Consider the following 25,529-nt stretch of genomic DNA (forward strand, 5'->3'; position numbering starts at 1 on the left):
TATAAAAGTAAAGTTCTGTGAGGACTGTCTGGGAAAAAAAGAGAGAGAAAGAGAGAGAGAATACTATAAAGCAAGCAATCACCTCTCACAACTAAATGGCAGGAGTCACTTAGGTTAAAAAACCATTAAGAATCGAAAATTTTTCTGTCTCTCATTTCCAGAAGCAGAGAAAATCTAATGAGGACAGCACAGAGGAGATGGTGGAAGTCGCCTGTTACCTTCTCTTGTTTCCCAAAGAAGAGAATGCAGGACATTCAGGCTCCAAAAGGACTAACCCAAAGCAAGAAAATGAGAAGTCACACTCCCTCCTCCACACCTCTAAGACTTCTCCACTGTTAGATTTGCAAGGTAAGGAACTAAATAGCAGTGCTGGTTCCCATTCACAAAAATAAGATCTCCCAAAGATTTCCAGGAATTTTGTCTCCATTCACCCCAGCAAAGATACAAAAAGCTGGGTCAACGACTCCTTTTTTACCAACTCCAAAGCCAATACCTAAAATACTGAAGAACTTGCAACTACTGGTTCCAAATTCACAGGTCTAGTACAAGAGTTATATCTGATAGGACTTAATTATAAAATATTAGCAATATTATTAGCTATATCATTGCTGTTAACAGCGGATGCTGAACACTGTTATGTGGGAGATAACACAGGTTAGAACCATGTAGTCATCAATTAAAATAACATTCAAAAGAAAGGCTGAATGAAAAGCATTGGTTATTTATTCAGGTCTCCTGGGGCACTATTATAAACATAATAAAATATATATATAAATATTAATATGGTATCACTAATATAACTCTTAACTTCCTTAACTTTACCCTAATAACCTACCTACTTACTTTCCTTTTTTCTTTCTTCTCTCTTTCATCAATAAAAAACTCCTATGTGCCAAGGAATGAGAGACAGCTGTGCAATCATACACAAGACAAAGTCCTTGGTCTTGTGGAAATTAGAGTAACCGCACACACATAGAAACATATAGCATAATGTCAAGTAGTAATAAGCACAGGGAACAGCAGTGAAATAAGGAATTACATGGTGATGGTAGGTCTCAGAGTGGTCAAGGAAGGCCTCCTTGACTGGAGGAACTTAAGGAACTGACATTTGAGTGAAGACTTAAATAAAGTGCAGGTGTATTATGTCTATCATCTATAGTAAATACATTTTAAAATCCAATTTATATCTTAAGTTTATCCATTCATTCTTCATAAAGAGATAGGCTGTTTTTTGATTCATCTTAAAATTTTCTTTCAAACTTCAGTAATTCTCTGATATTCCGAGAGTAATAAATTGGTGGTTTATTTCTTTTCGCTCTATGATACTGATGTTTTTAAATTAATGTAGTGAAAGAGCAAAGGTTTAGAACAAAAGAAATTGGATTTCAAACCTTACTTCAAATTTTATTTTTTTAAAAGAAAATTTTGTCTTTCAAAACATCTCAAATTTTATTTCCAAACTACCTACTGGTTATGTGGCCTTAAGCAAAGTTAGTATCTTTCGTCATCTTAAAATTGAGATAACATCAATGTCATATCAAAGAAATAATCAATATAGTACAAATTATCAAATATAAATACTACTATAAATAATAAAACACTGAGTCTAATATATACCAACTTCCTGTAAGCTATTATTGATATGGACTTACTTATTGTATCTCCAGCTAAATATGGCTTTAGAAAATATACAACCATTCTGACTAGTCTCACTTTAACTCCTATCCACTAGCCAAAGGGGACACTTAAGGCTACAAAATCACCACATTATCGAGTGCTGACCAAATCTCTTTTCCATACCCCCAGATACACTTTCTCTCTGCTTCAACCACAACACTTGCTCTGGATCTCTACTTTTAGCTGAAGATCTTTCACTGAGAAAACAGAGTGTTTGGAGGCTGCCACCATAAAATATGCCCAGCCACCACCATCTGCATCCACATACTCTGAGTCTCGGCTTTTCCCAGAGATGAACTTGACACCACCTAAAGCCAATCCCTCTGCTTGTGCATCAGATTCTAAAGTCGCTCTAATCCTCCAGGACATTTCTCCAAAGATTTCCCTCTTTCTCATCTATCATCAACTTTTTGCTTTCTATTGCATCATTCTCATCAGAAATAACATGCTGTTACTTCTCCTATTAAAAAATAAAACTGGCGGGGGGGGTGGGAGGTTGGGGTACCAGGTGGTGGGTATTATAGAGGGTACGGATTGCATGGAGCACTGGGTGTGGTGAAAAAATAATGAATAATGTTTTTCTGAAAATAAATAAATTGAAAAAAATAAATAAATAAATAAATAAAACAGGGCACCAGGGTGGCTCAGTGGGTTAAGCTACTGCCTTCGGCTCAGATCATGATCCTGCAGTCCTGGGATCAAGTCCCACATCAGGCTCCCTGCTCAGCAGGGTGTCTGCTTCTCCCGCTGACCTTTCCCCTTTCGTGCTCTCTCTCTCTCTCGCAAATAAATGAATAAAATCTTTTAAAAAATAAAAATAAAAAAAAAACAAAATAAAAAACTTGTGCTTAACCCACTTCCCTTGCCAACTACCTCCTCATTTCCTTGCTTACATTTGTAACAAAACTCCCTAAAACAGTTGTCCTCTGCTTGTTGGCTCCAATTCCACTCTTCTCATTCTTCAAATTGTTTAAGTCTACACTTTACTTTAAAATGGTTTTATATTACAAAATAGTTGCAAAGAGATCCCAAATATGCCACACCGAGTTCCCCCTGTTCTTACCATCTCATATTACTATGGTACCTTTCCTACAACTAAGGGACCAACATTGGTGTATCACTACTAACAGAGCAATACACTTTATTTAGTATTACTAGTTTCCTCCTAATGTTCTTTACCATTTTCAGAATCCAGTCTAAGATCCCACATTACATTTGGTTGTCACGTCTCCTTAGCCTCCTCTGGTCTGGGATGGTTTCTTAGATTTTCCTTGTTTTTTTTGATGATCCTAACAGTTTTAAGGAGTACTGATGAGGTATTTTGTAGAATGTCCTTCAGTTTGGGTTTTTTAAAATTTTTTATCATGGTTGGAGTGTATTTTGGGAGATCACAACTGCCTTCTCATCACATCACATCAAAGGTGCAGGTGATCAGTATCACTTACCAATGATTATGTTAACCTTGATCACTTGGCCAAGGTAGTGTCTGGCAGGTTTCTTCACTGTAGAGTAACTTGTTCCCTCTTACCATACCCTACTTTGTAGATGCAAGTCATAAGCACAATACATACAACGGGTGGGAGCTAAGCTCCAGCTCCTTGAGAGGGTACAATCTACATCAATTATTTGAAATTCTTCTGTACGGGACCACTCTCTTTTAAACCTACTCCATCAGGAGCCTCCTAGCATCATTCTATTAAAAATGATCTTACTGAGGTCACCAACATACTCCAAGTTGCTAAGTCCCATAGTAATTCTTCACCTTCCTCTTCAATCATCAGTATTTGTCAAGCTAACCACTCCCTCCTTGATATACTTTTTTCACTTGACTTCTGAGACACCATACTCCTGTTATTGTTCTTGGTTTGTTCTTTTTTTTTTTTTTCCTTCTTTGGTGGGTCGTTCCCAATTTCCTTTGTGAGTTCCTCTTTTCTCCTGACTCCTTAAATGGAGTGCCCAAGAATTTGGTCCTTCATCTTCTCTTCTCCATCTTTACAAATTCCCTTAGTAATATTACCTGATCAGGTGGTTATAAATATTATTTGTATTCCCCAAATTTTTATCTCCAGGACAAACCTCTCTTTCAAACTCCAAACTCATATATAACTGCTTACTCAATATTGCAAGATATATGTGAATAAACACTACAAATTAAATATGTACAAAACCAAATTTCCAATCTTCCACCCTAAATCTAGCCCTACCCAAAGATTTTGCCATCACAGTGCATGGTATGTACAACCTTCTAGCTGCTCGAATCAAAAACATCTTGGAGTTACCTTCCACTCCTTGCTCTCTCTCTCCCTTCACATCCAGCCCTCAGGAAAGCATGCTGACTCTACACTCCAAATCCGATCACCTGTCACCACCTCTATGGCTACCACCCACGCTGCCGTCAAATCATTAGTGTCATAGCTTCCTAACTGGTCTCCCTGTTTATACCCTACAGCTTATTCTCAAAACCACAGTCAATGCTATTCCTTTGAAATATGTCATATTGCATCACTCATCAAATTCCTGCAATAGCTTTCCACTCCACTCAAAATAAAAGCCTAACACTTCACACGGGCCCACCACAGACCCCTAGCACCTCTGTGATCTAATTTCCTGCTTGTCTTCCCCCTTCTCACTCCACTCTAGCTTTACCCTAGCTTCCTTATTATTCCCTGAGCTGACCAATAACTTCATACCTTCATACCTTTGCTCTAACCTCTGCCAAGAATGTTTTTTGCCCTTTAATGATAACTCACCATCTTTTTATTAAGACCAACCTTGGACCTCCACCAGACCCCTGATTCCCTTAACTTCAATGAAGCATTCACCTCCCTCTATCATATTAGATGATTTACTATTTATTTTGCTTATTATCTGTTGTGTTTCCTGCCACTAGAATGTAAGTGAAGACCCCTTTTGTTGCTGTCCTTGTTGTTCACTTACTTATCTATAAGGTTTAGATTGGTGCCTGCTACACAGTAGGTACTCAATACTATAAAGTTAACAAGCAAGTTATTTATCTTAACGGGTTGTCTTGCTCTAATCTTCTAACTTCTCTTAGTTGAAAAACCATCTCTGCACTAAATCTGACAATCACTGTTTACCTGCCCAGACCTCTTTTTTAACAATACCAGGTAATATGCCTTGAGTATAGGTACTGTTCTAAGCACTTCATATGTTCATTCAGTCTTCACAACAACCCTCTGAAACACATGCTCTTATTGTCCCCATTCTATACATAAAGCCAAGCCATTTCCTCAGCACACATTTGTAAAGGGAAGAGAACCCAGGCAGAATTGGAACCCAGGTACTCTGCTTTAGAACACGTGTTCTTTTTTTTTATTTTTATTTTTTTTTAATTTTGAGATTTTATTATTTATTTGACAGAGAGAGAGACAGAGAGAGAGAGCACAAGCAGGGGGAGTGGGAGAGGGAGAAGCAGGCTTCCCGCCAAGTAGAGAGCCCAATGTGGGGCTCGATCCCAGGACCCTGGAATCATGACCGAGCCAAAGGCAGACGCTTAACGACTGAGCCACCGAGGCGGCCCTAGAACACATGTTCTTGACCACAGCTCAGTTGCCCTTCTTCCCACAGAGCTAGAAGCAGCAGCCTAAGAAAAACAACTAATCCTGTGCTGACTGAATGGGGATAGGCACATAAGGTCTGCGAGTACAAGGCATTTAAACGACAGCAAGCGAGAACTCAAAGGAAATGTTGTTGTTTTGGCTCAACGTGGGGAAGCAAAGAAGCAATGAGGAAAGCAAGAAAGCTAGAGTACAGAGAGAAAAAGCCGAAAGGATAGAGTGTATGGACAGGAAGAAAAGAGGACATGAGATACCATGTAAATTCAAACAAGACAGGTCGACAGAGAGACACGAATTTATGGGAACTTTCAAGTCCTAAAAGATTGTCCAACAACCTGAAGTAGGACTTGGTGAGTTTTGTCTGCTTGTAATAGAACTGTTGTTTGAATGGCGATGTGCTCGCTAACACAAAATCATCTCTAACTAGAACAATTTCCGTATTACTATGGACTTCTTATAAAAATCCCTTTGTTACGATGAAATAATTAAATCGATATGAAAGGCAGTACATTACAGTAGAAGTGAATTAAGTCTGGGAAAAAACAACCCAGACATAGGTCTCATTTTTATCATTTTGTTAATGACATAACCGTGGGCAATCTCCCTAAACTTTAATTATGCTTTCCATAAAATGGGAATAATAACACATGCCCAGCTAGTTCCAAATGAGATGGTATCTGTGATGGGCTTTGCAGAGTACAAACTGTTCCACAAATGTTACCTAGCATGATGATGATTTTAGATGGGAACTCACTTGAGTTTCCTGTAAATGAGGATATAATGTCTTCTTTGCCCAAAGGGGAGTAACACAGTTATTCAAAGATACACTGGATGGTAATAAAAATTACTGGGTCTGTATTTATCTATATATGTATACACCACGGTAATAGCCAAAATAAATAAATGTGTGCAGATGTTTCTTTAGCCATGTGCAAAGATGTTGATAACAAAAAGTGCATTATTGCCTAGAAAGAGCCAATGACTTAAGAAGAATACCTTTGCTGAAATAGTGTCAAGAACTATGATACAGGGGCGCCTGGGTGGCTCACTGGATTAAGGCTCTGCCTTCAGCTCAGGTCATGATCTCAGGGATGGAGCCCCGCCCCGCATCAGGCTCTCTGCTCAGCGGGAAACCTGCTTCCCCTTCTCTCTGTACCTGCCTCTCTGCCTACTTGTGGTCTCTCTCTGTCAGATAGATAAATAAAATCTTAAAAAAAAAAAAAGAACTACTGAGTCTTCCTATCCTGACCTGATCTGTGCATTACCCTAAAGGTCAATGGAGTCAGTAAAACTGAAGAACTGAGAAGTTGGATCTTTCTCTTAAGATGACACAGTAAGGGGCGCCCGGGTGTTTCAGTCAGTTAGATGTCTGACTTCAGTTCAGATCATGATCCCAGGGTCCTGAGATCGAGCCCCATGTCGGGCTCCCTGCTCAACAGGGAGTCTGCTTCTCCTTTTCCCTTTGCCCCTCTTCCTGCTTGTGCTCTCTTTCTCTCTCAAATAAATAAATAGAAATCTTTAAAAAAAAAAAAAAAGATGTCACAGTAAATCAATGACACAGCCACAGCTAAACTCAAGACCCTTCTAAGGCCAAAGCTTTTTCTATCACACCATGTTCCTGCTCTGCTACTTGTTTAAAATGTTTGAGGACAATGCTAAATCAAATGGCATCAGAAAAGTTATATCGAGAGTTGTAATACAGAGACAGCTGACAAAAAAATAACAAGTTTCCTATCCTACTTGGGACTCATAAAAGGAGAACAGTAAGATATAACAAATATAGGAGGGCCTCTGACTTTTCACTCCTCTTCACTACACTCTCCTTTTTTCTTAGCCTTTGTGATGATGAAAAGAAGTTAACCTATTCTCAGACACATAAAAATAATACCTAATGTTTCTATACCAAACAACAGAAAGGAAGCTCTGCAAAATGAGGGAACTGTCCTTCAAATGTAACTTTCAATTGTAAAAAAGTTTGTTCTAAGTGGAACTCAAACAGTGCCCAAGTTCCACATTATAATATTTTAAAATCTTAACACAGGGAAAGGAAAAAGCAGTCCAAAATCAGAAGGAAATGTTCACCTGGCTTCCAGCTGCCTTTACCCATGACTCAGCATCATTAACCATTTGCCTACTTCCACCATTATCTTTGACAGTGTATATCTGAAAATGTCAATTTTTTCTAGAGCAAGTGACTTTCAAATTACACCACCTCTACAAGTAAAACAGATGGCCAACAGCCTTTCCCTTTCCCTGTGAAAAAAATTCCTCCAAGCTCTCACTTTTGACACTATAATTTCCATAAAATGGTAGGTTGACGCTCCCATGCAATCCTGGGTTTCCAAGAGAAAGGAAACTTCACATCTTTCTAAATTTTAGGACTATATGCCAAAGTTCCAAATCTTCAGTTTGCCAAGATACTGTTCTCAACGTGTATGTAATATCCCTCCTCGTTTTGTGAGATTCTGTAAGCTTCCACAGATATGTGACGATTGCCTTTCTCTCACATTTCTGCAATCCCAAATCCCTAAACGTAGATGCTGATAAAGAGTAATTTACCATCCATATACATGAGGTATCTCAAAAACAAAAGCTGAGTCTAACACTAACCATGGACTAGAAGCGCCAACATCCTTGGCATCGGTGACTTATGCAGACAGAACGCGATTTCATGTTGCATGTTGTTTCAGAACTGCCACTCATTTAGATAGGAACTTGACGGTGACTATATTCTCCCACCAACAATTCTGTTTTTATGTAATTGATGACAAATAATATCAATTTAACACAACAACATTGGAAAGGAAAACCAGTTAAGCTGGTGAAAATAATGAGAGAGAGAGAAAGTGACTTTTCAAATATGTAATAGATTTCTCCAAAGTGACCAAAGAGAGAAACAAATTATCTGTTTTGCACTTTCACCATTAGGAATCCATTAGGAAAAACGTGATGGACCATATAGAAAGTTATAATTAACTCACAAACGGGCCCCAGAGCTTAGACATCTGTTCACACATTGCCTTGGCTGCCTCCATTAAGAGCAGCTTTACCTCAGTAAGTCCAATATTCTTCCTTTTAATGACATTCTGCAGGGAGTTGCTCAGAGTCCTGGTTAGCAACAGGTTTGTAGATTTGCGAATCATGTCATCGACTTCAGTGGAGCTGAAAAAGAATTCTCAAGAGTCAGTCATCCCAGGCAGCAGGATTAGTTTGCAAACAAACAAGGTGCCAGTGTTACTTCTGATAATAATAATAACAACAACAACAATAAGAACAATGATAATAATGGCAGCAGCAAATAACATTTACCTTGTGCCAGAAATTAGATTCCAAGTATTTTAATATATGAAAATTCACTTAAACTTCAGACCAATGATACTAAATAGTTTTATTATTATTTCTAGCGTACAGAGGAGGAAATGAAGGCACAGAGAAGTTAAGCAGCTTATTCAAGGTCACAGGATAGGCACACAGCACAAAAAGGATTTTAACACAGGCCATCTAGCTCTAAAGCCCACAGCATTTAAACACTATGCTATAGTGTCTCCAGGGTAGATGAGGAATTCCCCTGCATGATTCCTTTCTCCTATACCTCCAAGTTCCTTCATATATTGTTAATATTTAGAATTTTCCAACATGGACTCCCTATTGGCTTCCTGTACATTAGCTGGTAAAGGCCCATAAGAAAAGCTATCTCTGCTCCTTTATCTTTCATATAAGGTCTATTTAGCTCTGATTCCAATATAACTGTTTCAGACCAGCAGTTTAATTCAGCATAAATGTCTTATAATCCTGAATATCCCCAAAATGATAAATCTTTTTTTAACTTATTCACTAATTTTTAATCCAATGGACATAATTAAGCCCTTATCATATGGTGGTGTTGTTGTTTTAAGTAAACTCTATCCCCAGTATGGGGGTAGAATTCACAACCCCAAGATTGGGAGTTGAATAGTCTACCAACTGAGCCAGCCAGGTGCCCCAAAATGACATTTTCTATGCAAAAAAAAGGAAACTAAACATAAAGAAAATGATTCAACAGCCATCTTTATATACAAAGTTTTAAAAAAGACAATAGTCTTGTAACCAGTAGAGTAAATTCTGGACCTATACAGTCTTCATGAGCCCCTGAAAGCATCACAAAGGTGGCTTTCTATAAAAGATGTCCTTTTAAGACAAGTATTCCCTCAATGATAAGGTTACTCTTGTAGAAATACTAGATTATAAACATCAAGAGATAACTGTAAATAGAGATTTGTGAGTTCTTTGTAAATTTATTACTTGTGGACAGTGATCACAAAATTTATCTCATCGATTTCTCTTTCTAGAGAAGAAAGTAAGAGGCTTAGTAGAATCAGATTTAAAGTCTTACAATTCTAAATATACAGGCAATCCACATTATCATGCTATATGAAAAACAGAAAAATACTAAAAAGAAACAAGACTACAGAATGCAAGGACATAATCAGAAAAAAAATGATACATCAAAATATTTTTACAGGGTCCATGCAAAGATACATTTAAATGACCAATACCCTCTAGCCCACTGCTGACCTTTCCAAAATTATTACTGAACTGAAATGCTTTATCCACAAATATACGAGGTGCTGTGCATTGTGTTGTGGAATAATGAGATCAAAATGATGAATGAACAAAATAGCTATGGTTCCTGCCTTCATATATTAAACTCATAATTATATCAGGTCAATTGTAATATGAGCTACAGATAAGTATAGGTTGCTATAAAAGTGATTAACACAGGTGTCTAAAGTAATCTGATGCTCCTGATATTAATTGCTCTCATCACATCCTATACTGATTATGTATCTCTACTATGATTTAAGATCCAGCAGAAGTTCCACATTTGGATATGATGTAGAAGATCAAGAAAAACCACTATGACCTCCATAACAACAAAAATGTTAGGTCTAATCTTAAAAGCTATATTTTCCTTCAATGTCAACACAGTGTATTTAACATAAACACACACACACACACACACACAAATGTACAACAGAACAAAACTGCATACCACACCAGGACACATCTTTGAATGGTGAGCGAAGGGTAGCAGTCACTTTCATACATGAGGCCATTTGCTTAATCTGGGCACAGATGGATAAAGGATAAAGGACTGAAACAGTCAGAGGCTGAAAGGCTTTGCTGAGATGAGGAGAAATCAGCCAAACCTTTCACAGTGTGGGCTACTATTACAGTTTGGAATCCGGGAGAGCCACAAAACAAAAATAAAGTAACTGACCCAACAATTCTTCCCTACAAGAGTTCTCCTCCATAAGAAATGGTGAGGGCAGTGTGAGAAATCAGAGAGAGATCTTGCAAATTTTGCAAGGGGTTTTGGATTCAGGGCTACAGAAATGCAATCCAAAAGAGAGAAAAAAACGAAAGCTGAAACCCATCCCAGTTCAAATCTCGTTAAGATCAGAGATAAGCTCCTGGAGGAAAGCTCTGGAATTTCAGAGCTGGTCTTATGCACAAAGAGACTTCTGCAATAGCATTTGAAATCAGAAGTAATTTGAAGCTAATTAAAACTGAGATAGTCAGTTCACTCAAGTAATGATGAAATCTGAATGATCCATCAAGCAGCTAGGAGTTGCAAAAGAAGAAAAAAAGAATGAGAAAGAAGAAGACGACATGTTTAAAGAAATATAGGCAAAACCATCTCCAAACATGATACAATACTTCAACCCACAGATCCATGAGGTTTAGTACATCCCACACAAAATGAATATAAATAAAACAATAAGATCATCACAGTCAAATTATAAAGTCCAAAGACAAAAAGAAATCTTAAAAACAAAAGATTTTAGGAAAAAAGGGGAAAAAGATAATACATTCAGAGGAACAACAATAGGAATAATGGCTTATTTCTCTTCAGAAAATAATGGAAGCAGACAGTGGAATGCAATCTTTAAAGTGTGGGGAAAGGGAGAACTAGAAACTTAGAATTCTATGCCTTAGAAAATATATTTTTGAAAACAGAGATGATAAAAATACTTTCAGAATAATTTTTTAGTTATTTTAAAGTATTTTTGAGGGGCCCCTGGGTGGCTCAGTCGGTTAAGGGTCCAACTCTTGATTTTGTCTTAGATTGTAATCCCAGGGTCCTAGGATCGAGCCCTGTGTCAGGCTCCATGATGGGCATGGAGTCTGCTTAAGATTGTCTCTCTCCCTCTTCCTCTATTCCTCCCCTGCTCCCCCTCTCTCTAAAAAAATTCAAAATTTTTAAAAAATTAGGTATTTTAGAAATATTGTTTTCTTTTTTTTTGAGAGAGAGATCACAAGCAGGCAGAGAGGCAGGCAGAGAGAGAGGGGGGGAAGCAGGCTCCCCGCTGAGCAGAGAGCCTGATACGAGACTGGATCCTGAGATCCAGAGATCTGAGATCCTGACCTGAGCCGAAGGCAGAGGCTTAACCCAATGAGCCACCCAGGTGCCCCTAGATCCTGAGATCATGACCTGAGCCGAAGGCAGAGGCTTAACCCAATGAGCCACCCAGGTGCCCCTAGAAATATTTTTTTAAAGATTTTATTTATTTATATGACAGAGAGAAATCGCAAGTAGATAGAGAGGCAGGCAGAGAGAGAGAGAAGCAGGCTCCCTGCCGAGCAGAGAGCCCGATGCGGGACTCGATCCCAGGACCCTGAGATCACGACCCGAGCCTAAGGCAGCGGCTTAACCCACTGAGCCACCCAGGCGCCCTAGAAATATTTTTTAAAGCTAAGAAAATCCAACACCAGCAGATACTAAAGGAAATGCTAAAAGAAATTTTTCATGCTAAAGGAAGATGATACCAAAGGATAATGTAGATATGGAGGAAAGAATAAGAATGCCTCAAAATGGTATATGTGTGGTGGGCAAAAATAAAAACAAATTTTTTCTTGAACTTTAAAATACTAATAAATGTTCAAAGCAAACACAGTAACATATTTTAGAATTACAAAGAGGTATATATGTGTAAGATAAACCAACAACATCAAAAAAAAAGGGACAGAAAAGAGATGCCAGGGTAGCTCAGTAGGTTAAGTGTCTGCCTTTGGCTCAGGCCATGATCCCAGGGGCATCAGGTTCAAGGAGCCTGCTTCTCCCTCTTCCTAGGCCATTCCCCCGACTTGTGCTCTCTGGCTCTATTTCTCTGTCAAATAAATACATAAAATCTTTTTTTTAAGTGTTAGGAAAAAAAGGAGTAAGAAGATAAATTACTCTATACTGCTGAAGAGCCTTAAATTACATGCGAAATGATAGAATATTATTCAAAGTAAACTATGATAAATTAACAATGTACACTGTAATCCCCAGAACCACCACAAAAACAAGAAACTTAAAAAACCGAAAGGGTCATACTCAAGTAAAGCCAATAGGGAAAATAAATCATAATACTAACATAACCTAATCAAGAAGGACGAGAAACAGGAAAAAAATGAGCAAAGAATGAATGAGACAAATAGAAAAACAAAAATAAGACGGCACACTTAAGTCCAGCCATATCACTAAATTCATTAAGGTAATGGAATAAACACTCCAACTAGGCAGACTGCATAAAAAACCAATATGAAGGGGTACCTGGGTGACTCATTCCATTAAGCACCTGCCTTAAGTTTAGGTCAAGGACCGTGATTTCACGGTCCTGGGATCAAGCCCCATGGAGCCTGCTTCCCTCTCCCTTGGCCCCTTCCCCTGTGCTTGTACCCTCTTGATCTCTCTCTCTCTCAAATATATAAATGAAAAATCTTTTTAAAAAAAAAAAAGTATACAACTATTTGTTGATTCAAAATGACACATTTTAAAATAAAGGCACATGCCCAAATCTTCTGTTCAAGATAGCACTCAGTACTCAACACTCAAAAGAAAGTGGGCTCCTTGCATAAATCAATGATACCATGGTTAAGTAATGTCCCAAAATGTGACAAAAATACATCAACAAGGCACAGGAGCTAGTATCAAATGGCTTGTGTGCCCTAAGTCTGGGACAGTCTGGGCATCAAAACGAATACAGTAAAGGAATGAACCAAGTGAATTAAATAAGAATCCGTGAGTCTCACCTGATGGTAGGTAGATAACAAACAGAGAGATAGAGAGAAAATAAGTAGCAAGGAAGCAGATGGAGGACTCCTTAAAAGAGAATGTCAAGTAATACACAAGGAATGAAGAAACCATAAATTAATTAAAAACCATAAGCCAGTAATTTTCTGAGTGACAAACTGCTTCAGGCAAGAATCATTATGGATACTGTAAGGGGGAGGGAGGTGAAGAACATTTGATAAGTAACAGAACACAAAGTATTTCAACATAAACACAAACATTACTTATTACAAAAATAAAATGATAATTATACAGGGAGAAAAGACAGTATCTCAACTAACTAATCAAAATTAATATAAATAGGGCTTCTGATACTATACACACAAACACACACACACACACACACACGGATACATACATAGCAAGAAGTAGCTGAGAAGGGAAGGAAAGAAGGGAAGATCACATATATTCCTTCCATATAAGAATTTCCTTTTGTATCATGTGTGCATAAGGCTACAGGTCCGTTGGAAATGAATTATCAGCTTCGGTTTAGCTAAAAAAATTTTACTTTGTTTCTGAAAGTTATTTCACTATCTATAGAATCCTCACTTGATTTGTTCTTCTGAGTCCTTGAAGCCTGGCACTCCATCGTCTCAGGCTTGCATAGTTTTTGAGAAGTCTGACGTAACACTTCTCACTATACCTGCATATAGCATCTTCTCTTTTCTAAATTCTTTCAGCTCTCTCATGGGTTCCAGAAAATTTTTCATTTTGTAATTTATCTCTTTTGTTTTGTGCTTTTTTCATTGTTAGGGAGGAAACAATACTCTTTCCGGCTTTCTATATTATAAATAGAAGCAGAAATATCTCATAGTAATTTGCTTTTAAAAAAATAAGTCTTATGCATGTACATGTATTCACATGAAAGAAAAACTAAAAAAAAAAAAAATTTCCAGATGTAAAGAGTAGTTATCACTATCTGTTAAAATTTTGAGTCTTTAAAATTTTTCTTCTTTGAACTATTCTCTGTCTCCTAAATTCTTTACAGAAATCCAATTTAATAACTTAAAAAACTATGTATATATGTGTGTGTGTGTATTCTTATTTTTTAAGTCAGGTGCAAGTGCTAGAACATTATTTTACCAAAGCCATTCCATCTATTTGCTATCTTTAAAAAGAATTTTCTTTCAAACAGAAAGAGTTTTGTGTCCTCAGAATTCATATATATATTTTTAACATTTCTAATGCTATTCAGCATCTTCCATCCAATGTAAAAGGGGAAATTTTTACAGAAAAAAAATAGAGGAGTTTCATTTATGACAATAACTACCTTCCAAGTTTCATAAAAATCTCAATACCGGCGGTGCCTGGGTGGCTCAGTGGGTTAAAGCCTCTGCCTTCGGCTCAGGTCATGATCCCAGGGTCCTGGGATCGAGCCCCATGTTGGGCTCTCTACTCCGCAGGGAGTCTGCTTCCTCCCCTCTCTCTCTCTCTGCCTGCCTCTCTGCCTACTTGTGCTCTCTCTCTCTCTGTGTATGTGTCAAATAAATAAAATCTTTAAAAAAAAATCTCAATACCATAGGTTTTCCCATTTTAAGAGTCTTATGTTTAAGAGAACTAATTGTTTTTATACATATGATTCTCATATCCCAAATTATAATCTCCCCCCATGACTGTCAAAGAGGTCTCCATCACTGCAGGTTATAAGGCAAAGGTAGCCTAGAAAATAAGGTAAGTAAACCAAAGACTAAAGGCAGCTGTAAAATCTTCCCAAATTGACTATTTTTGTTAATGTTAAACAAAACAAAGGGGGTTTTCAGACTAAAGCTCAAGATATTCAAGCAAGAAAAAGACTTCTGAACAATTTACTCACACTATCCCTTTACCATATTAGCTTTCCTCCAACATAGAAAGGGTCACTATGCAATGAACTTGTAATATTTTCTATACATAACATATGTGACAGTACCCTAGAGACCATTCTCGGTTGTTAAGTCTTTTGGTTGTGGTGGTGAAGGTGGGCCTCAAGGGGTTAAAAAAAAGTTTTGGTTTATAACTTCCAAAGATAATCTCATTTCCATGCAACCATTTCCATGAAAACAACCTTATTTTCAAAGAACAGAACAAATTAACTATACAAACCCTATGCTTCATTTTTTACTCAGTAAGAATGATTATCAAACAAGTGACTCAAACTATTTCCAATTATGTTTACTTTCGGAGTTGCTTGGCATGCCACACATTCCATTCACTCATTCTTTTTTTTCCTTTCTTTTTTTTTTCTTTAATTTACTGAGCTGGTGCAGGAGATGTTGTGCCGAACAAAATATTAAATGCTTCTGCCCTTCAAGAGGCCTTTTCTAACATCCCTAATCCGTCTCAATTTTTGGCTCCTTTGTTGCTGCTATGTCTCTCCATCATAGCACAACTATCCAACCGTTCAGTCCCTCAGCAAGATTACACACTCCTTGAAGAAAGGACCATATTTTCAGCATCTTAATGTCCTCACTACCAAGCACAGCCTGATAAATAACAGTTTACTTATAATGTAAGGTGAATAAACCAGCAGTGAAATAAACCAACAGTCTAGTACGTACAGAAACCCAAAGACACAAGTAGAGTAATAAAATCTAAGAGGAGTTTTGATAACGGTATTCACAAGGTACAGAAAGAGCACAAAGGAGTCAGGAGATCAAGTCCATTAGGGATGGAAGTGGTCAGAAAGGTTTCATTCAGTTAAGGCAGAAGGTGAACCTGGAAGGATGGGTGGAAGCTTGTTAGGAGCACTAACGAGGAAAAGGTAATTTCATGAGGAAAGCCAAGTATAAAATAGCACATTAGGATCAGAAAACAGCAAATAAGTTGGTAGGACTGAAGCACGGAGTGACACGGAAATTGCCTAGGATATGAACCTGGAAAGGTATACGAAGGACTAAGTCAAGGAGCAGGGGAGGAGGCAGGCAGATAGGGAACTGCGTCAGGTTCAAGTTCGAACTTTATGCAGTAGACCACCAGGAATCCTTGGAAAGGTGAGCAGAGTAAAGCTAAATCATAAGGTTTGATTTTAGAAGAATTACTCTAGGGAACATACAGAACAGAATGAGGAGAAAGGGCAGATGGTTGGGAAAGCAAAGTTAGACATTTCAGAACAATTAGGAGATTATTTAAGTGGCCCAAGTCAATTATAACTACAATGTGAATGAAAGCAGCAACACTGGGAAGAGAGAACTTTAAAAAAAAAAAAAAGAGCTACAAATAAATAAAATCTTAAAAAAAAAAAAAAAAAGGCACCTGGGTGGCTCAATGGGTTAAGCCGCTGCCTTTGGCTAAGGTCATGATCTCAGGGTCCTGGGATCGAGTCCCACATCGGGCTCTCTGCTCAGCAGGGAGCCTGCTTCCTCCTCTCTCTCTCTCTCTGCCTGCCTCTCTGCCTACTTGTGATCTCTCTCTGTCAAATAAATAAATAAAATCTTAAAAAAAAAAAAAGAGCTACAAATAAAAAAACATGCAACAATCAATTTTGTCACCAATTAGGGTTAGAGAGACTAATTTACAAATGAGCACTGCCTTCATTTATTAAATGGGGACAATTAACATTTAACACTGTGACAGCTGAGAATGTATGTAAAATACTAATACAGTAAAGCCAAGGGGTGAGAACTGTAAACTCAGCAGTATTCTTTTTGTTGAAGGTGATGCCTGACCAGATTTGAATCCTGGCTTAAACACTTATTCCTATGTGACCTTGATAAAGTTACTAAATCTCTCTCTGCTCACTTTCTTCCTCTGAAAAATGGAGTATACTTTCCAGAACATCAGGGATTAGTACTATTTTCAGTTTTACAGATGTTTTTAATATATGTGTAATTTGTTTACAAAAATGTAGACCAATGCTTGAAACTTCGTTTTTAATAAAAATAGTTAATAGAAAATAAGGAGTTCAAATGATTCTTAGATTTCTGGCTTGGGTGAATGGTGGTATCATTCACCAAGAGAAGGGAGTTCTTCTAGAAAAGACAATAATCTTTTAAAAAAGACAATCTAAAAGATTATTATTCACAAAGATGATCATGACTATGCCTCTTCAAATTCTTTAAGAAGAGCTAAGTAGTCTTCTGGGTGTTTTGCAAGTCATTTCTCCATATTGCAACACTCACCCTGGTATATTTTCATGCTTAAAACCCTCAGTTCCTACTGACAATATCTGAGGCTAAAGAACTGTGTCTTTTACTTCTGCATTCCCAGTAAGAAGGATGTATCTGGTACAGAAATAGGTTCGGTACACATTAGTCAGATAATTTAACTTAAAGGAGATGAGGATACCTTCAACAAGCCCAGAGAATATTTGGAAAGAAGGATATTTTCAAAAGATTATACTTTCTACACCCCTAGTAGTCTTAAAATTTCATTAAACAGAAAGCAAAAATCAATATACTGTTTTCTAGTCAATTATTACTAATAAAAAAGTGTTAAAATGCAAATTTACAACAAAAATAGAGAATAAGCTAAGTAATACAAACAAAAACAATTTATTCGCAAGTTTCCAACTTGCAAATTTGTTGGAACTTTCCAACCTCCCCTTTTACCATGATTTTATAATATAGCAAGTGCCATGCTGTGAACGGCTAATATTAATACTTTCAAAATCAGAGCTGAAGGGGTTATGCAAAGGTTTTCAGAATATTCATGTGCCTAAGAGTCACAATTTCAACATCTGTTACAATTCCATTGTTTCAAAGCATACCTTAGGTGAAGATCTTCCGAAAACTTCAGGCAGGCATAAATAAATTCTTTAATTTGGTTGTAAACTTTTGGCACAAATTCAGAGAAAGGAAACTTTTTTGGAAATGGTTGCTGTAAATGCAAGAATTAATGAAAGCAAGTCACAAACTAACATATGCTGACGATACTTATAAGTCAATTAAAATACAAAAGGAATTTTCCTCCACATTGCAAACTGTCTATTTAACAACCTCAAATTAAAGAAAGTGTTTCCAAAAGTTTCCTGATGCTGAAAAGAATAAGATATAAGCTTAAATAAATAATAATTCAAATGTCTTTCAACACATGAAGGGCTTAAAAAAAAAAAAGCTGTGCTAAGTATTCAACAATAAAAAGGAATGAATTATTGCTACATACATCAACTTAGACGAATCTCAAAAGCATCATACTGAGTGAAAGAAGCCCGCCTCAAAACATTATCTACTGGAGGGGCGCCTGGGTGGCTCAGTGGGTTAAGCTGCTGCCTTCGGCTCAGGTCATGATCTCAGGGTCCTGGGATCGAGTCCCGCATCGGGCTCTCTGCTCAGCAGGGAGCCTGCTTCCTCCTCTCTCTGACTGCCTCTCTGCCTACTTGTAATCTCTATCTTTCAAATAAATAAATAAATAATCTTAAAAAAAAAATTATCTACTGGATGATTCTGTTTATATGGCATTCTTGAAAAGTCAAAAGTAGATGGATAGCTACCAGATCAGTTACCAAAAACTGGGGGTTAGGGTTGGGAGGAACTGATGAAAAAGGAGCAGCATGAGGGAACTTTTGGGGATGACGGAACTGTTTCGATATCATTATTGTGGTAGTACATATATGACTCAATACACTGTCAAAACCAATTTTTGGGTTTTACATAGCATGGAATTACATAGCATGGGACAATTTTTACTGCATGTTTGGAGAGAAAATGTCCTAAAACTATAATGAAAGCAAGTATTTCAAAGTATAAACAACACTAGAACATGCCTAGCAATACTCCTAACACTTCAGAGGTGAAAGGATCCTCAGGTCATCTACTGATTCCCAAAACAGGGACTTCTGTTCTTTTAATCCCCAAAATCTCTAAAGGTGTTCTAGAGGTCTAATGCATTGAGTTGGAGGTAATGTCTTCAATGAAACTGATAAAATGAAAACTTCTGGAGGATGGCAAAGCAAAAGTACTCTTACCTTTTCCAGCTCTGTATCTTGGAATGGGAACTGTCCTACCACCTTTTTATACATATCTTCACTTGTTACTGGTATAGGACTGTAGTTGTCAGAATCAAGTATGTTTCTAGGAAGAAAAGGAAGGAAGGAAGGAAGGGTGGGCTGGTTAATCACTGTAGTGATCACAAGTAATTTTCAGGTAAACTCAAATAATAAATAATAAATAATATTATTTGCGTGTTTCTAACCGCCCAAACCAGTGTTTTCCAGTCCCTATTCTATTCCTTCCACAATGACGCTATCTGTTTCAGGTAAAAACATCTTTAACAGAAGACCAAAAGAAAACTACGCTCTGAAACAAAGGGAACACAGTTACGAACATGAGCGCATAGTATCTGAGATTTAAAGATGGGACAAACTTTCATAGCAACGTGTAGAAGCCGTGAGGCAAAATGAGTAGTAAACAACAAAAGGATGGATGCTTGCAAGAAAAGCAGAAAGGTTTTATTTGGGGTTTTTCTATTTGTTTGTTTTTAAAGAAAACATATTTGATTATGTTCTTTATTCTTGTACTAGATGTTCTATTCTAACTTTCAAAACTGGCAGATGAGGAAAAGTAACTTCCATAATAAATCCAAATTACATTCATTTACTTTCACCTACTGTTCTATACTAAGGATGAACTTCCCTCCATAGGAACTGGCTCCTTAACGAGACTGGAGACTCTCTAAAAGCAGAGACCATACTACCAAAATCAAAGTCAAGTTTACTGAAGGATTTACAAGTCAGATTAGGCACTTTTGAGACCATGGGTAGATGATGTTACTAATTTTCAAGGTTCCTACAGACAGGATCCTCCCTTAAATACAACTGTACCATTAGTAAGATTAAAGGAAAAATGTAAGATCTTAAAGTTAGAAGAATCTGAAAACAGGGTAAGCTGATCTGGGGACAGGGTCTTGCACTAAAGCAGGAAGACCACTTTAAATAAATGCATGAAGGCTCAAAAGGAGAAGAACTCAAGTAATCTGACATGGGTTGTGTGCCAGGAAAACAGTCCAAGGAGGTATCAGTGCGAGGTGTAACAGAGTAGCTCTCATATTACTGTATACATGATGCATGATGTAATAACTAAATAATACACTTCAAACACTGCATTGTAATAGATCTCTTCTCTAAATGTAGAGAAGGACGCATTTGAGGAATCACATGAGTAAGTCTTCAAAAAAAGGTTCTCAAAAAAGCCTAAATTATTCAAAGGGGCTCAAAGCTACTACTCTATGAGTGAGCTACAGACTAGCCATAATCACCAAAAAATGTATTAAGAAGACACAAGATGATTTAAATGGTATGAACTAAGGTATTGGACATTTATTCAAGGCAGGGAGAAAGCCAAATTGAGGTCTGGAACTCTCCATATAGTATACCTGATACACTGAGATCAGATATCTTGGGAGTTTTGAAACATTTCTACAATGTGCTTAAACTCTGAATCATAACTAGGATCAAAGCTAGAATAGATAAGCCACACATACTTGTTGCTTATTCTATCTGAGAAGACTTGTGTATAAACATGTGTATACACACCAGCACATATTTGCACACGCACATACAACCACACATGACCAACAGATCATTTCTCACCTGAAGATACCTGACCACTTCTTTAGCAGAGTTTCACTGTACTGATCTCTGATTTCCAACAGCATGTCAAAAAGCTGATTTACAGGAAAACCATACACCTGAAACAAAATAAGAAAATATCTTCATTTTACAGGGCGATTTTTTTAGGAGCAAGATGAGAGAAATCAGGCACTGAAATACATTATCATTCAATTTAAAATGAAAGCATGACAGCAGCATGTTTCATTCCCACCTAACGTCTAGTACTTATCTCTCAAGAATTAAAAGATATCTATAAAAATATTTAAGCCAGTCAGAAAAAAAATAGAAAGATGAAAATTAAAATCAATATATACCATGTACCATGTCCACAAAGTTCTCCTGGCAACTCCTCATGTCCCCTTAGCAAACTTCATGAGTAGGGAGAGAAATTTGAAATGCTACCCACTTCTAATGCTATCCTTATGGGATATGATTGGTGGTTCAAATCAACAATTGTTATTCAAGATAGTAGTTAAAAAACTCCAAAATCATTCAAGCACTGCATCTGAGTTAAAGACACTTTAAAAAAAAAAACTAATGTAATAAGTGGTTCAATTAATTGATCAGCTCTGAGCAAAAAAAAAGAGGGGGACTGGAACTATTTATGAGAATATAAATTGGTCAAGGTAATGATCAGGAAATGCTATAAAAAGATAAGATCTAGCTCTAGGAAAAGAAAAAACACAACTAAGAACTAAAAGGCATTTACTCAAGCTGGGTAGGTGAGGGAAAGATCTGGAACTGATGAATACCACCCTAGATCACTCTGTGTAAACAGAGGTCACAAACCTGAAGTGTGTCAGCAAAAAGCACAATGAGGTTCTTCAAATCCAACACGAGGTTTGGATCAGAGCAGTAAGACTAAAGGAAATAAAAGACAATGAGGAAAAAACATCTTAATTATTAAAAATAAACCTAAATTTTGAATTCTTTCAGTGATTACTGCTTTACCTGGTGAAGGGTCTCTAGAATGGGTCTAACCCTAACCTTTTCCTGGCTCAAGGTAACACCATATTTAGCCAGGGAAGAGATGGTTAGAGCCTCCCACAAGCCGTGATCTACATTTTTAACAGCTGGAAATTTAAAAACATACTTCTAAATAATTCTTCAGTCAAAAAAGAAATCAAAACTGATACTGCAGATTATTTTAGAATAAACAACAATATAATACTTGATATCAAAGCCTATGCAGTGTGCCTAAAGCCATTTCAAAATATATTTATACTTTTAGAGGCAAACAGAAAACACAGAAGATTGAAAAAAAATTAAGCACTCAACCCATGAAGCTCTTAAAGCCAAAATTAACCATAAGTATATGAAGATCAATTTTGATCAAATGAGAAGGGGAAATAACATAGAGAAGATATGAAAGACTTGATCAATGAAACCAAAAGCTTACTAAAAATATCAATGAAACAGACAAATCTTGGGCAAGCCTGATTAAACAAGAGAACACAAAAGTAAAGAGCACAAGGAATACAAAGAGAAAATAAACATAAATACAGAGGAAAAGTTACAAACGGAATCCATGTATAATCTCTTATCAATAAAACTTGAAAATTGAAACGACATGGAAGATAGGTTCTGTGCATAGGAGTCAAAGATGCATGTCACTATGTGAAAAATGTGAAATTTTGATATTCAAATTCTCTTGATTACAGTCTGGTTCCTTCCTCTCTACTGGATCTCCCAATTCCTGAAAGAGGTGTGTTGAATTCTCCCACAATGGTAGGGGTCCATCAATTTTTTTTAAAGATTTTATTTATTTGACAGACTGAGAGAGCAAGAAAGCACAAGCAAGAGCAGAGGGAGAAGGAGAAGCAGACTCCCTGCTGAGTAGGGAGCCCAACATGGGGCTTGATCCCAGGACCTGAAGATCATGACCTAAGCTGAAGGCAAGACACTTAACCATCTGAGCTACCCAGGCACTCCATCTAATTGAATTTAAATTTTTTAAAAAGGCTATTGTCTTTTTGGTGGGTTAAAACTAGAATAATACAAAATATTCCTTTCTTCTCCCACTTAATGGTCTTCAAATTCAATTCTATTTGCCTTGGAGAATATTGTGATTTCTGCTCCTCTGATTTATTTTCACTCTTTTAAGGTCACCATAATGTATGAGTAGATCTCAGTAAGCAAACTGTAAGACAGCCTCTTTGACATTTCCTGTGATTGCTGACATGCTGAATCTACTCCACCTTATTTTCAGTTTTTTATTTACAATGATTTATTCTTTCTTTTTTATTTCATGGTTTTCATTGGATCATAGGGGTTTTTTTTTTAGGGTTTTTCTTTTCTTTTTTTTTAATTTTTTATTTTTTTAATTGCTTTTCAGTGTACTAGAATTCATTGTTTATGCACCACACCCAGTGCTCCATGCAATACGTGCCCTCCACAATACCCACCACCAGGCTGGCCCAACTTCCCAGCCCCCGCCCCTTCAAAACCCTCAGATTGTTTTTCAGAGTCCATAGTTTCTCAAGGATCATAGTTATTTTCAATTATTTTACAGTGGTCACTAAATAAGTCATATACTTTCTTCCCACTGTTTATATGAAATAATCTGGAGTTTCAACTAAAAATATATTTTTAAAGATTTTATTTATTTGACAGAGAGAGACACAGTGAGAGAGAGAACACAGGATGGGGAGTGGGAGAGGGAGAAGCAGGCTTCCCACTAGTCAGGGAGCCCGATGCGGGGCTCAATCCCAGGCCCGAGATTTGACCTGAGCAGAAGAAGGACGCTTAATGACTGAGCAACCCAGGTGCCCCTAAACAAACTTTTTAAACATTAAGTCTCTCTCCTTTTGTACAGATTCTTAATAGAGTTAAACTTTAAAAGTAATCAAATGCCAGCTAGTTAAATTTATCTATAATTGTTGCCCTTTTTTTGTGCACATTTTATTTAGTCCTATCCCATCTTATATTCCGGATTTTTCATTTTTTATAAAATGTCAGTAAAATAGGATAAAGATTAAACTTCGAATCCTCATCTGTTTGAAAAAGGCTTTCTTCTGCCCTTAAACTAAAATACAAAATTTCACATGTGAAAGATTTATCTCCCATCCTTTACCCTGCTTGACACTCAATGCAGACTTTTGACTACAGGAATTCAGTCTTTCTTCATTGCAGGGAAATTTCCTTCTTTTAATTCTTTAATTTTTAAAGTCCCCCACTTTGTGACTATCCTTTCTTTTGAAATGTCTATTAGATATAATCAAAAATTAGTATCAGGTATCCATCCACGTTTCTTAAACTTTCCTTTCACATTTTCAATCTCTTTGTTTGGTCCGTATTTGGGGATATCTATTATGTTTGACTTTTTATTCTTGATCACAGAATGATTGGTAGTTTTATCTGTTTGATCTTTGAATTAAATTTCACTCTTCGGGTAATCAGAGACTTCCAAGAAAGCAACGTTTATCTTGGGCTCATGTGCTTCTTTTTCCTCCTTACTACATTTTTTAAAAATTATGAGTACAGTATACCTCAAGAAAAAAAATGAACAAAACCTATATATACAATTGTACCAGGCAAACAAAAAGGAACAGCGCCAGCATGTGGGAATGTCCCACATGCTCTCCTCACAGCTCCTTTCCTCCCCACTCACGGAAATAGTATCATGACTTTTATGATAATTACCTCCATGTCTTTCCTTAGTTTTTTGTTTCTTTACATTTTTAACTTAACAGACTTTTTTTTGGCATAGTTTCACATTTACAGAGAGTACAGAGAGTTCTCATACACTCTGCACACATACACACAGTTTCCCCTATTACAACACCTTGCATTTGTGTAGTACATTTGTCACAAGGGACAAACGAATATTCCCAATTATTAACTAAAGACCATAATTTATATTAGGGTTTACTCTTGTTTTTGTGTATTTTATAGGTTTTAACATATGTATAATGACATATTCCTCCATTACAGTGGCATGTTTCAAAGCCCTAAAAATCCTTCTGTGCTCCATGTAGTCCTCCCTCCCCAAATCCTAGCAACCCCTCATCTTTTTACTGGCTTCATATTTTTGCATTTTCCAGAATCTCATATAGACGATCTCTGAACTGACTTAAAAATATTAACAATCAGGTAGTAAAGTATTTATCCTCCCCAAAATAAAACTATTCAGATTTTGACTGTCACTGAATTAAATTTACAGGTCAATTTTGAGAGAACTGATACCCACAATAAGACTTCCGATCAATGAACATGATACAACCCTCAATTTTAATTACGTCTTCTTTAATTCATTTTAGTCTCTCAGTAACATTTTAGAATTTTTCCCCACAAAGGGCTTAAACATCTTTTGGTAGGTATAGCACTATTACTTTTTATTTAGGCTAACTGTACAAATTTTATCTTTTAAAAATTTTAACCTTTCAACTTTTGCTCCAGGTTCATAAAAACAACTGATTTTGTACAATGGTTTTGCATCCAGGAAACATGCTAACCTCTCCTATCAACTGTAATAATTTTTCTGGAAGTTCCTTTAGATTTTCAACGTACAAAAATATATCTGCACAAATAGCAATTTTGTTTCCTCCTTTCAAAGGGTAACATGCTTTATTTATTTATTTTTCTGTCAGGACAGCACTGGATATGACTTTAAGTGCAAAACAAAATAGGAGCAATGGCAATTAAATATGGT

At 36.8% G+C, this 25,529-nt stretch overlaps 1 protein-coding gene across 3 annotated transcripts in view; it reads right to left on the bottom strand.

Moving 5' to 3' along the window:
- Nucleotides 1-25,529, bottom strand: part of EXOC6B (exocyst complex component 6B) — a 625,057-nt gene that overhangs the window by 277,610 nt on the left and 321,918 nt on the right. For all 3 annotated transcript variants that reach the window (XM_044261370.1, XM_044261369.1, XM_044261368.1), the window contains 5 exons: nucleotides 21,668-21,739; nucleotides 20,858-20,955; nucleotides 19,235-19,340; nucleotides 18,038-18,147; nucleotides 8,306-8,417 (listed from right to left, as the gene is read on the bottom strand). In XM_044261370.1, coding sequence (XP_044117305.1) covers nucleotides 8,306-8,417; nucleotides 18,038-18,147; nucleotides 19,235-19,340; nucleotides 20,858-20,955; nucleotides 21,668-21,739 — 498 coding nt within the window. The remainder of the gene's footprint in view (nucleotides 1-8,305; nucleotides 8,418-18,037; nucleotides 18,148-19,234; nucleotides 19,341-20,857; nucleotides 20,956-21,667; nucleotides 21,740-25,529) is intronic.

Source organism: Neovison vison, chromosome 8, assembly GCF_020171115.1.
Source record: "Neovison vison isolate M4711 chromosome 8, ASM_NN_V1, whole genome shotgun sequence".
Taxonomy (NCBI): domain Eukaryota; kingdom Metazoa; phylum Chordata; class Mammalia; order Carnivora; family Mustelidae; genus Neogale; species Neogale vison.